This window comes from Primulina tabacum, chromosome 7 (assembly GCF_025594145.1).
Source record: "Primulina tabacum isolate GXHZ01 chromosome 7, ASM2559414v2, whole genome shotgun sequence".
NCBI lineage: Eukaryota > Viridiplantae > Streptophyta > Magnoliopsida > Lamiales > Gesneriaceae > Primulina > Primulina tabacum.
The window spans coordinates 11234781-11248205 of record NC_134556.1 but is presented as its reverse complement, the minus strand read 5'-3'; the positions used below and the strand labels follow the sequence as shown (position 1 = coordinate 11248205).

The window sequence follows — 13425 nt, the reverse complement described above, 5'->3', positions numbered from 1 at the left end:
ATATATATATATATATATATATATATATATATATTAGTGAATTTAGTCTATATATTTGGAGTAAAAAACTTATGACGAATAATTGTAATTTTTCTTAATAAATAATCATTTGTTTTCGGAAACCCTTCAGCAGATGGCTTAGTGTGAAGATCGAAGAATAAAAAAGATGAAGTTTGTGGATTGGTACTTGAAGATTTCGATTGTTTCGGCCATGATTGGAGGTTCCATGGAGTACTTCATGATCAAAACTGGTTTCTGTGTGAGAACCCTCCTTTTTCACTTCCGATCTCCATTTTTTCAGTTCTTGATTTTGTTCTTTACCCATTAGATGAGAACCCATCTCGCGTATCATGGAAACTATGACTTTAACCTTGGGAAAAACAGAGGTGAAACCAGGATTGAATGTATATGAGGAGGATAGCTTGTTAGTTGGTCTGTTGAAAATATTATCTCTGAATATTGATACCCGAGCCCACTTTTGTTGGCTAGATTTGAACTTGAAGACATGGCTTGATTGCTGCTGTGTCCTAGGTTAATGCTTGTTTTCGTAATCAGGATTCAACAATACCATTACTTAGATTAGTATTTTTCTACGTATGGAATCGGGCGATGCAAATTGATAACCTTCCTTCTAGACATGAAGTAGATCTAACGTTTTTATCCAAAAATAGATATGAGTATTTTGGATGTCGTTCTTTTAAACTTCCTTCTTCTCGTTTTCGCTGTGATGGACTTGGATTATTGAAATTGCAATATGATTCTTGAGGTGAATTATCAAGTTCAGATTCATGTTCATTTGTTTGTTCAGGTGTATCACTTGAGATGCACAACTTTGTTTGATTTTCTCTGTGGATAACTGCAGATGATAAAGTAACAGTTTTGGAAGCGGAGAAGAGGTCTTGGGAGAGTACCCCTGAAGCTCAGGCCATTAGAGACGCTCTTAATCCCTGGAGAGAACATGATAAACAAGCCAAGAAAAGCTCCTAGCACCAGTTTTCAAAGGTCCTTTCACGAGTTCTACGAGAAACGGTTTTCAGGCTCACCTGAATAAGTCTGGTTTTGTCTCTATGGTGTATTTTGAAACTAATGACTTTAAATGACCTTCCTTTGAGCTGTATTGGTAATTAGCTCCTTTAAAGGGATGTCTGGAGTAGGCAAACAATCTTGAGACACATTGGTCATATATTCCCTAAATGTCATTGATATGGGCAAAATTAGCTGCTGCCTATTGGCAAAATGGAATTTTATTTTAGTACCTTATCTAAAGAGTTTGGTACAATTGTTCGAAGTTGTGTGAACTGATGGATGATGCCATGGCGTTAATAATTTCTTGAACGGTCTTTTCATCCTTTTTTTTTTGTTCATTTGCAGAAAGCGCAGTCTGATGCACGAGATAATTCAAGTGAGCATTGATGATCTGAGGAAATATGGCTTGGCATCGTCTGAGTTTTCGTTTCATGGAAATACATTTGAACCGTGTTACTTGAAAAGACGATAATAAGCATTCTTCCGGTTTCAAGTCTGTTGTACTTACCGATGATTTGTTTCACATACAGATCGAAGTTGTATGCATTCTTGCATTCTATTCCTCACTCTAGTAATTGCCTATGCATAGAATTAAGGGAAGTATGGATTTGGATCGCACTAACTTTTCATGTGAATCTTATAGATATTTCCTCATCTTATAACAATGAGCTGAAGAAATGAAATTTATGCCATATAATAAATAAAGTTTTGAAATTTGGTGTAGGGGTGCAAGTGAGTCTAACTAATAATGAGTAACTCATGAGCTGCTCAGTCAAAACTCGACTCTTAACTCTAAGTTGAGTTCGAGTTTTAAATGTTTCTATACGTGTAGCTTGCGAGCTACTTGATTATATATATATATATTTGTGTGTATATATATATATATATTTAAAGATGTGTAATGAAGGGTAGTTGTGTCAATATGACTATGATATAAACCTTAAGCTTAAATCCTAAAAGAACCCTAGTAAAAGAAGTCAATGTGTCCGCATAGTACATCCTCATTCCTTCTTTCACTTCTCAATCAAATCTGAACATTGGCCGCAACGTCATTCGTTGGCGTTGATCACCATGTTTGCCATTAAATTTGAAGATAATACATTTGGCAATTTTCTACATTATCGTTGATGAAGAATATCGTGATAAAAATGGCAGCGAGGAGACTGAAGAAGAGATGCCGATGAGAATTCAGCGAACAAAAATCAGATTCGTATGAAATTGTTTAGAAATTGGGACAGATGGAAAACAAGTTCATTACAGAATTGGCGAAAAATTCTAGTTTTCCTGCTGATATTTATTATTTTGAAAAATCGATTTTTTATAAATATAATCTCATAATCTTGGTGAAGAACTTCTTTTTAAGTATATATGCCTGAAAATTTGGCGAATACTCAAATGTTCCCTTGCAATCAATCTATTTGTGAAAATTAGAGGTGTCAAAATGTGTTAAGTCTGTTGGATTGGCTTGCCGTGCAATATAAAATAAGTGGGGTGAGGTGGGTTGGGTAGGCAATTTTTCCAAGCCACCAAATAGCGGTATAGTCCGCCTAATGGTAAGTTGCGGGTCGTCTCTCCTCAACCCACCAAATTACACATAAGCTCGGCGGATTGCTTCATTCCGTCATCTAAAATAGGTTGGTTGGGTTGGGTTGGTGTTTTCCCAACCTACCTAAGAAGCAGGCTGCCCGCCCTACTTAATGGTGGTAGGTTACAGTGGGTTGTGGGTCGACGGCCTGTCCTGTTAACCTGATTTGACACTTCTAATGAAAATCATGGGTGCAGAGGACACATTTCAATTACGTTTGTATGGTGACATTTGACAATATGGTGATACATTCTAGCTTTCTCGAATAACTCATCATGTTCATGAGTCGAGCTCGAATACTCAATCGAGTTTAAACTCGGCTATAAATTTGGTCTTCAAATGCTTTTCTTATTGAATTTTCTATCACACAGGCTATTAATATAGATAGTACAATTGAGGGGGAGCAGCTTGATGAATGGAACAAGACAATTGTGACGCTCATTCCGAAAATTAAAGTTCCCATGACTATGAGGGACTTTAGGCCGATAAGCTTGTGTAATTGCTCGAGCTTTAACAAACAAACTTAGGCCAATCCTGAAGATGACAGTCGACGAGTTCCAGAGCCTGTTCATGTGATTTGTAATACGAAGCATAAAGCTCAACATGAGCAAAACTTATGATAGGTTTGAATAGATCTTTCTTTAACGGATTATGGAGAAACTAGGGGTTCTTGGTGACTTCTATGAAGTTTCTTTCTTTGCCACATCCTTGAAGCTTATACGACCGCAGTTTCTATTATTGCTAATAGTTTAGCGTATTCTTTATTATTATTATGTTTGGATCGAGAAGGTGATGAAGTGATTTCGAACAATCAAACACTCTTTTTCTCTTAACGGTGAGATTGGATGGGTCCGTGGTTTCTATGACCCTCCGAGTCATTGCTCAGAACCACGTTCAAAAAGCTGGTGGAAGTTAGCAGGGACGATGCCGATCGCCCCTGAGGTTCGGATATTTGGTGGCGCACACCACACAATATCATTCCCACGGAAGAGAATCTACTGGCCCATCATGTCCCCGTGAAAGGAACATGTCCAGTGTGCCAATATGGATGACCCTACAATGCCATGTGCTGTTTTGGTACCCAATGATGAAGATGTGTTGGTAAGGGACAATATTCAGGCAACTCCTGAAACATGTTCGAAATTTAAACATCCTTGATATTTTCCTACGGAAGAAAGAAAAGCTTGATAGAAAGACCTTGAGCTATTTGTGATGCGCCCATGGGCTGTATGGAAAGAAAGGTTGGGACTGATACATGATAAAGAAAGAAGGAATCGAAAGGCCGAAGCAGACTGGAGCACAACTCTGCTGCAGGATTTCCAGGAAGCCCGCAATTCACTACATACTGGCCGTGACAGCAGCCAAAATAATTCTCAGAGGCCATGACCAAGCCATCAAGTAATTACCTGCGATTGGATGTTGATGCGGCGTACAAGAGAGATCAAACGGTTGTGCAGTCAGAGTTGTGATTCACGACCATGAAAGACAGATGATGATGGCCTCCGGAAAGAAGGTAAAATTAAACACGCACTTGCTAATTTTTTGTGATTTCCTCCCCCTCCCCTTTTGTTTGGGAGCTTGAGAATTTCTCGCTTGTAATGGATGATTGCTTAATAAAATTACAGGCTTATCCTGTCAAAAATAAAATGTGTTCATATGTATAATGCGATGAACCCATGTCAATTAGCAAGTCCATAATATATCTATACATACTTCGGCACATTCGTTGAAATAGGAGCAACTAACTGTCTTGCCTTATCCTATAACTTCCTTGTGATCGCAACTTTTCAAATTAAGCAATCACTGTTCTCTAAATCTAATGGAAACACAAATGTACCCCCAAACATAGCAGAATAACTAGTGAAATAGATATGCTTCAAAGTTTGGGACAGTAGGCAATACTCAAAGGAAAAACAATCACAAACGCTACATGCTCCAACCCAATGCTAGCACTAATGATTACATCAAACATAGAAGTATTGAAGAAGCAAACATTACAGTTCACCATGCGCTACTCGCACATTTTCGTAAACGATGCTTCACACAACACTTGTGAGTGCACCTCAACAGCCCAGAACAGAACAAACAGGGACCTTCAACGAGGACTGCGCATAAGAAAAATAGCAATCAGTTCCTACTGAACTGCGTGATATGATTAAATACATTAAAATGAGAAAATTATCGCCAAAGAGAGCAGCATGGAATGCAGTAGAATAAATCAAATACAAACTGGCCCAAAACATTTGTTGGGAACATGATGACATATTTCTGAGTTGGAATTTTAACATGATACAGAGCTGTAGGATCGAGAGAAAGAGACCTGGCTGGACTCCTAGAGTTCCTTCTGGGACTCTGGGATGTGCTAGCTGGTACATAACCAGTCCGACCGTTTCCTGCAGGACTCGAGGATTGGAGACTTGGCCTGTGATTTTTATCATGACGTGGAGAAGGAGAACGCGTGGCAGATCTGGAATGTCGGGGAGATCTCTCATGATACTTGTGATCTCTATCATTCCTGGGAGAAACTGATTTAGAAATAGATCTTGATCTGCGGGGTGATAAGTAATCATCCCCAGCGCCATGGCCCCTGCCATACATAAAATAAAATTAGTTGCTGCAATTTTTTCATTGCACGATAAATTAGCAGAGTAAAACGCATCAAACCAGCTAATAGCCTAGCAATACCAAATTCTAATAAAAGGTAATGACCTTCCAGAAAAGCATTTCCGAACCCCCAAAATTCACTTTGAAACAAAATCACAAGTAAAAAATTTAATAACAATATAACATCCTCGGCACCAAGACAAGAATCTCCCTTGAAATATCTAGTGACTTGAGCATTACCCTTTACCTGCAACTTTTTCACGGAAAAACAAGGATATTTTGATCCACACACTGTTTAAGGCTTTATAGCAGTATACGGGTACATCAGCATCTCAAAACTTCAAAGCTTTCTTTGCGCCCAACAATTAGAAACCTCACACTATCTTTTCTTGGCCATTTTCACATCATCTCAATCAGTAATAACCTTGAAAGGCTTTGCTTCTTTGAAGATGATTTCTTTCTTTGTCCAACTATAAGCTCTATGTTCTTTCTTTAACTGGATATTATACAACATAGATATCAAACTAAAAAGCTAACAGAAAGAAATAAAAGTTTTGTTTTCCTTATAATCACGTAAGGCAGAAACCTTACAAGCTGAAAAGCAAATAAAGCAATATTTCTTCAAATTGAAATTTATCAGTGATGATTTTGGAAGGCATTGACAAAAATATAAAGCAAGTAGTCTTTGACTTTTCATCCCTTTCTCATTTCCCTTTATTAGTCTTGAGTTCTTTATGTCTCTCTTTGTCAATTTAGATCTGCATAGATAAGGCCATCAGCTCGTCATTCAATTCTACCAGAAACCATCCATCAGATGATTGAGATAATTTTAAAGTAATCTCAAGAAAATGAAGAGTAAAAGATCAAACATCACTTTCCAACCAGGTAAAAGAACTAAGAATGGACATCATTTTTTTGCATAGAAATTAAATTTTTTAAAAAGCAGTAGTTTATGTTCCTGTAATATTGTACTAATAAAGTTTTGAACACTCTAGCTCCTGCACACTATTTAGAGTAGAGGGTAGCCGTCAAAAGATAAAAAGATATATAAAACAAACAAATAGATAAAAAAAAAAAACCCCCTCTTCACCACCTTCCTCCCGGTAGAAGAATATGATAAATGTCATATTATCCACAAAATCTTCAGATAGACTCGTAATTTTATTCCCAACTAAAGGATATGCAGGGATTACAGTAGCTTCACACATCACACTAATTAAATCCTAAGGAATATTAAACAGGTTTTGAGAGAGAGTGCTAGTTTCTTCTTAGGTCTCATGATTAGATATGAAGATATAATCATCCAACTGAATGGGAATAAATATTTTTTTAAAAAAAGTGAATAGCAATAGACTGATCCACTATATAATAATAAGCTAATATGTCAGAACAAAAATAATTTTGATTTAACCTGCCATCGAGCGCAACCATCACAGACATTTTAAAACTCAAGATCAAGATCAAGAAAGAGAAAAAGAAGATTGTTGTAAAGATTTTCTAAACCTCAAAACTCAGCACAAGACGTGAAAGAAGTTGACAGAAGTAAAAAAACCAGATTAAAAATAACATCCAAGTATCAAGCAGACCTTGATTCACGGCGTGGTAGAGAAGGGGAGCGCGAGTCAGCTGCCATATATGAAACATAAATCTTTCAGCGGGATAACAATATTCCTAGATGAGTCCTTTCATTATATTCCTAGATGAGTCTATCCAATCAGAATTTAATCACGTAGATGATTTGCACATGCTAAAAACTTTTGGAGTAAAATGCCTACTGAGAAGAATATAAATTCTACTAACAGTGGTATCGCCGTCTAGGGGACCATGATGGACTCCGCCTCCGGTTGTTTACCCGAGAGCTGCAACAGAAGATAAAAAGTAAAAATACTCAGATATCAAGATTCAAGATTCAAGAAGTACATATCTGAAATTCTGAACATAGGAAAAAGAAACGGCCATTAACAGAGTACACATTGACATGGACACAAACCTTACTCGTGAAACCCTACGCATTTCTTGAGGAGTTTTCCTGTTCTCTTCAGCAAAAACAATTATTATTTCACGTCCACCTATTAGCGTGTGGTTCAATTGGCTCTTTGCTTCAGCTGCATCTTCAGGATAACGGAACTTAACAAATCCAAAGCCGCGTGCCTCCCTGCATTTTCATCAAAAGTGTTTGCAGAAGAGAGTTTATATGGTATTTGAGAAACAAAAAAAGTTTCGAGGATGACTGAATCATGTAAAGCCGTAAAGAGATGAAAGCATACCCAGTATAGTAATTTTTGGGTAAATAGACATCTTTAATCGGACCGTATCGTTCAAAAGGAACCCTGAGGTCCTCTGGCCTGCCAAGAAGTAAATAAAGATAAATCTCCACTTTTCATAGATGCAGCAGATTTACTAAATGGAAAAATGAAGAGCAACAGATTTGGCAAACTTTTGAGTAAGCTAGAGAACTGAAAAGTTCAATAACACATTGCACCATTTGCTTCAGCTGGCTGACAGCAAAGAATCTAATGCAACTCCTATATTCCTCTACTAAAGGAATAAGTACAACAGACTATATATTTTACAAAATGCAGCATCGTCGTCTAAGCAGACACCAAATTGAAAGTAGCCCATTATTTTAAATTAAATGCAAGCCCAAAAATTGTGTACAAAGAGAATTGAACACCCTGCATAACTCAATCATGACAATGTACACACACCTCATAACTACATCACAAAAAAATACTTTTGTTGATAAATATCCAATTGATTGATTACCAACCAACAAATTGAGAACCCATTCGAATTTAAGAAACCTGTATTCAATGAAAGCTTTCGAGGCATTCCAAGACATCTGGAAGAGTCAGAACAGAGCAATTCCAACACGAAATTCCAAACATTGTTTTTTTTAAAAAAAAAAACAGCAGCAGCAATCTTCATACAGCACAAATTCGCAGAGCGTAGGAATGACAATGATAACCTGGCACTGAGAGAGATGTTTCGAACAAGGAGACCAGAGGGTGCCGGCGAGCGTCTTTCGCGGCGGTGGTCACTTGGGTCGTTGTAGTGCTTGCTTCGCCTCACGGGGCTGCGACTGCGGCTTCTATATCTGGGCATAATTACCTTGGAGGAAATTCGAAAACCGCGCAACAATCGTGAAACCCTAACCTCGGAAAGAAGCAAAGGTATATGTATAGCCTTATGGCTCCGGATTTAAGATTTACATCTTATTTTTTTGTATAAAATTTATTCTCAAAATTAAATTAAATTAAATTACGAGAAAAATACATATTTTTTAATCACAAATTGAGATGTGATCAAGGGCGAGAAAGATTTCGGTTAAATCGAATTAATCGATCGAACCGAGTCAATTCGGAAATTCGGTTCGGTTATTTTGAAAATTCGATTTTCAAATTTAAAAAATTCGGTTATATCGGTTCAGTTACGGTTTTCAAAATTTTGAAATCGGTTAACCGAATTAACCGATATAATAAATATTATTATTTAATAAATTTTTATTATTTATTAATTTTTATATGTATTTTAAATTTTAATTTTAAAATCGATATAATATGTATTAATTGTGTTCAAATAAAACTTATACATCTGTGATGTGTTTGATTCTATGTTTTTATGCATTTGTTTATATTGTAGTGTTCAAGAAAAATTACATACGAATTAACCGATTTTAATTCGGTTCGATTTTCATCGGTTATGAAAATTAATTCGGTCGGTTCGATTATGGCTAAATATTTCGGTTTAGTTCGTTTATCGCTAATTCGATTCGGTCGATAATCGAACCGATTGAATGATCACCCCTAGATGTGACGGTTGGGATCTCTAATTTGTTTCAAAAGTTACGTTTTCTGTTGGAACAAAAATTAGTTACAATTTTCAAAAAAAAAAAATAGTTATTATATTTTATCAGTTTCTCGGCAATTGCACCAAAATAAAATTGATAAAACCGTAGCTCTTCCAGAAGCCCATCATCTTTCCCCATTTCAAAATTAACCTGCAAATTAAATTATTGATTATTTTGCTTATATTTTTCCTTTAATTAATCAATTTTTTTAGCGAATTATCTTCGCTTTTAGCATTCGTTTAATTTGGAGTTGCTAAGCGGGCGAGTGGCTCACTGGCTTGTTGATTTTTTTTTTTTTTGTGATATTGATTGATGTGGGATGAAACCTTTATTTGGGAGTTTGATTCAGTTCCTTCGGCATGCGTTTGGTAAATCCCAATTGGTTCTTAATTTTGATCTGTTTTGCCTCGTGTAGTTTCTTGATCTTTTTTTTTTTTGATCTGGGAACTGAAAAGTTTGGATTTTTAACTCCTTTCTGGTAGGTACGCGACTATTTGTGCGTAAGTTGTGGACTTTGATCGCTTATTTAATTTTTCTTGGTGTTCCACATTCATTTCCAAACATTTGATCGTTACTGTTCTCTGTGCATTTGCGTCCCGTTTTGTATGGACTGAAGTGGTTGGTTAATATTTAGGAATGCGGTTGATTCTTTAGGTCTGCCGATTGCCGAGTCTATGGCTATAATGGTTATTATTGATATTTTCCTGATAGAGTTTGACTGGGAGGAGAGAAGAAATGCAAATGGTAGCTTTGGAATCTACTTAGTGCATGAATTTATTGTGTAGTTTATTCTGTGATGGGATCTAATTCACGGGGTTTATGAATCTATGGGATTTTTCCATCTTGTATGTGGGCCTAATTTGTTTGATTGATAATATTTGTTACTTCTGCAAGATGGATGGTTGATGGGAATTTATTTTATTGGTGGGTGACTCGGCATGAAATCCAGGTTTAAATTGTATCACAATGAAAAGCATCATATAGTGTTCGAAAAATTTACTCCATCCACAATTTCAATTAACCTCCTGGCACCCAAATCAGGCACCCTAATTACTAAAGTTCGATTTCACCAACTATATTTGATGGTCATTTCAGTTTGTTCGTTGCACTTGTACATTTCAGTTAACCTCCTGGTACCCAAATCTGCAATCCTTCTTTCTAAAGTTCTATTTTACCAACTATATTTGATGTTAGTTTCAGTTTATTCCCTGTTACACTTGTAAGTTGATGATATTGTATGCTGAGCTGGTATTCCTCCAGAAAACCCGATGGCCAGTTTCTGCTGATATACAATCTTGCACTCTCTATAACAAATTTCAGTTTCCGAGGATTTCAAATCAGATGTAATTTGGTATGTGTCACTAAACCTATGACCTCTGGAATTACAATTTTTTTAATGCTTAGTATCTAATAATTTTGTTAACTGTTTACTGTTGTGTCTAGACTAATATTCTGTTCAAAATTATCATGTTGAATTACGAAGGTTAAGTTGCTTTAGGATTTATTTATTTAGTCCTTACTATAATACTCTGACTGTTTCTGCATTTATGTGCTTCGCTAAGATTTGTTTGGCCTTTTGAGGCAATGTTTATGTTTTCATCTCTGTCTGTTGCTTCCATGATTGCGCTCATTTTTCAAAAGCAGTCTAGTATGAGATAAGCATGAATATGTATGCACATAGCATAATTTGCTTTTATAATATATTATTTTGTTGACTTTTGCAGATATTGATATGAATTTGGAGTTGCTGGGAAATATCGTGACTGTCAGGACAAAGCCACCACCTCTAGTTAATGGGCATCGGAATGATGGAGAATCTAAGATGGAACCTTATGTGGGATTAGAGTTTGATTCGGCTGAAGAGGCACAAGAATTTTACAATACCTATGCTAGTCAAGTGGGGTTCAAAATCAGGACAGGGCAGCTTTATAGATCCAGAGTTGATGGTGCTATTATATCCCGGAAGTTTGTGTGTTCGAAGGAGGGATTTCAGACGAACTCAAGAACTGGTTGTCCTGCTTTCATAAGAGTGCAGAAGGTAGATTCTGGGAAATGGGTGTTAGCTAATATAAAGAAAAAACACAATCATGAATTTGAAGTCTCTGGAGAGCTTTGTCCTTCACAGGTACAGAGGAAGAGTTTTCCAACTCCACGATCATCAGCAGGTGGAGCTAGTAGGACAGGAATCAGATCATATTAGACTGATGAACTATCTGACGTTGATGTAAAAAGGCAAAAAAATGAAGGCACGGATGAATATGCAGGGTCCTCTTGTGAACCTTACAAAGGTCTCGAATTCAATTCTGCCAATGAAGCGTACAAATTCTACAACACTTTTGCTGCTAATACTGGGTTCAAAGTAAGGATCGGCCAATTATTCCGCTCTAAACTTGATGGAACAATTACTTTGCGAAGATTTGTGTGCTCAAAGGAAGGGCGTCAGCATCCTTCAAGGGTTGGCTGTGGAGCATACATGAGAATTCAAAGACAAGAATCGAGAAGGTGGGTGGTCGATCGTCTTCAGAAAGAACACAATCATGAGTTTGGTAGTCCTACGGCTCCTAGTGGACCAGTGACTGTGGCATCTAAGGGATATAGAGAGGAAGGAAGCAGCGTTTTGGAAAACTTGGATTTGGTTGAAACAAATGGGGGCTTAGCCTTGTCAAACGAGTTCATGAAAGCAAAATTGGATGTGATTGGTATAATATGCTTCTTGAATACTTTCAATCTCGGCAATCTGAAGATACGGGGTTCTTTTACTCTGTGGAAATCCGTGATGGAAAAGGTATGAATATTTTTTGGGCTGATGCCCGATCTAGGTTTTCCTGTGCTCAGTTTGGTGATGCAATTGTATTTGATACAATATATAGGAGAAGTAATTATTTGGTTCCATTTGCTTCGTTTGTTGGTGTCAACCATCATCGCCAACCCGTTCTTCTTGGTTGTGCTTTAATTGCCGATGAATCTGAGGAGTTTTTTACTTGGATCTTTAAGGCTTGGCTTAAAGCAATGTTGGGACGCCGCCCTGTGTCTATAATAGCCGATCAGGACACAAGCATTCAACATGCAATTGCACAAGTTTTTCCTGGGAAACATCATCGATTTTCTGCCTGGCAAATTCTCGCTAAAGAGCAGGAGAATTTGGGTGCATTACTCTCCATTAATACTGAGTTCAAATATGAATATGAAACTTGCATTTTCCAAAGTCAGACAGCCAGTGAATTTGATTCGGGTTGGAACATGATTATGAATAAATATAATCTGAGAGAGAATGCATGGCTTAAAGAGATGTACGGAATGCGGAAAAGTTGGGCTCCCTTGTACATAAAGGGAACATTCTTTGCTGGAATCCCAGTGGATGGAAGCTTAAAGTTGTATTTCGGTACACTTTTGACTGCAGAAACACCTCTGAATGAATTCGTTGTGCGATATGAGAAAGCTCTGGAAAATCGCCGTGAAGAGGAAAGAAAGGAAGATTTCAACTCATATAATTTGCAAGCAGTTTTGCACACAAAAGACCCAATAGAAGAGCAATGTAGAAGTCTTTACACAGTCACAATGTTTAAAGTTTTTCTGAAGGAGCTTCTGGAATGCTACAGTTATGTTGGAATAAAGATAAATGTTGAAGGAGCCATTAATAGATATCTCGTGCAAAAATGTGGAAATGGTGATGAGAGGAACACCATTGCCTTTAATGCATCAAATCTGAATATCAGTTGTAGCTGTAGAATGTTTGAATTTGAAGGCATTCTCTGTAGGCATGCTCTGAAGGTGTTCCAAATAATGAATATAAAGGAGCTTCCATCTCGCTATATCTTGCATCGATGGAGTAAAAATGCAAAATATGGTATACTAAGAGATGCTGATTCAGGAGGTTGTCTGCAAGATTTTAAACCGTTGATGCTGTGGAGTTTAAGAGAAGAGGCGTGGAATTATATCGAAGCTGGAGTTGCATCTATAGAAAGATTCAAACTTGCTTTTGAGATCATGCAGGAGGGTAGAAGGAATTTCTGTTGGCAGAACTAGCAAATATCTCAAAAGCAGCTTAGAGTGATATTTTGTAATTCTAAGAAAATATTCATCTGATCTTTAAATGCAGTTAAACTGTACCATTGTGTTCTTCTTTTGCACAGTTTCAGCCATGACACCATGTGACATCACTAATTGTAACCTTTCTTCTCTCTTCTTTAAAAACAAATCAACGGGCTTGATTTCTCTCATATATCATCAATCTTGAACATATTATGACTGCAGAATGTACCGTGTCAACCTCAATGTCCTGTTTTCTTTCCTTTTTTGGATGCAAAGGCAAGAAACATGTTTCAACACGTTGCAATAATCTGTATATAGTCCAATTTTT

The 13425-nt window shown here is 36.9% G+C and overlaps 1 protein-coding gene, 1 long non-coding RNA gene and 1 pseudogene across 4 annotated transcripts; 2 read left to right on the top strand and 1 right to left on the bottom strand.

The window, feature by feature from the left end:
• Positions 1-87: 87 nt before the first annotated feature.
• Positions 88-1644, top strand: LOC142550502 (uncharacterized). Its single transcript, XR_012821404.1, has 3 exons — positions 88-257; positions 863-1002; positions 1372-1644. It is a non-coding gene; the product is annotated as an uncharacterized LOC142550502 (long non-coding RNA).
• Positions 1645-4457: 2813 nt separating this feature from the next.
• LOC142551144 (serine/arginine-rich SC35-like splicing factor SCL28) lies at positions 4458-8402 on the bottom strand. 3 transcript variants are annotated; one of them, XM_075660205.1, is made up of 7 exons: positions 8184-8401; positions 7483-7560; positions 7206-7370; positions 7016-7074; positions 6802-6841; positions 4932-5198; positions 4458-4716 (listed from the first exon to the last, which is right to left on the bottom strand). In XM_075660205.1, exons 1-7 carry the CDS (start codon positions 8318-8320, stop codon positions 4707-4709), a joined length of 756 nt encoding a protein of 251 aa, XP_075516320.1. In that variant the 5' UTR covers positions 8321-8401; the 3' UTR covers positions 4458-4706. The 3 variants fall into 3 exon arrangements, 1 of the variants encoding a protein (XP_075516320.1); XR_012821504.1 differs by lacking the exon at positions 4458-4716 and adding an exon at positions 5463-5973 and having other exon boundaries at positions 4966-5198; positions 8184-8402; XR_012821505.1 differs by lacking the exon at positions 4458-4716 and adding an exon at positions 5456-5973 and having other exon boundaries at positions 5061-5198; positions 8184-8402.
• A 730-nt stretch (positions 8403-9132) lies between these two features.
• On the top strand, positions 9133-13188 carry LOC142551143 (protein FAR1-RELATED SEQUENCE 7-like; annotated as a pseudogene).
• The last annotated feature ends 237 nt before the right edge of the window (positions 13189-13425 follow it).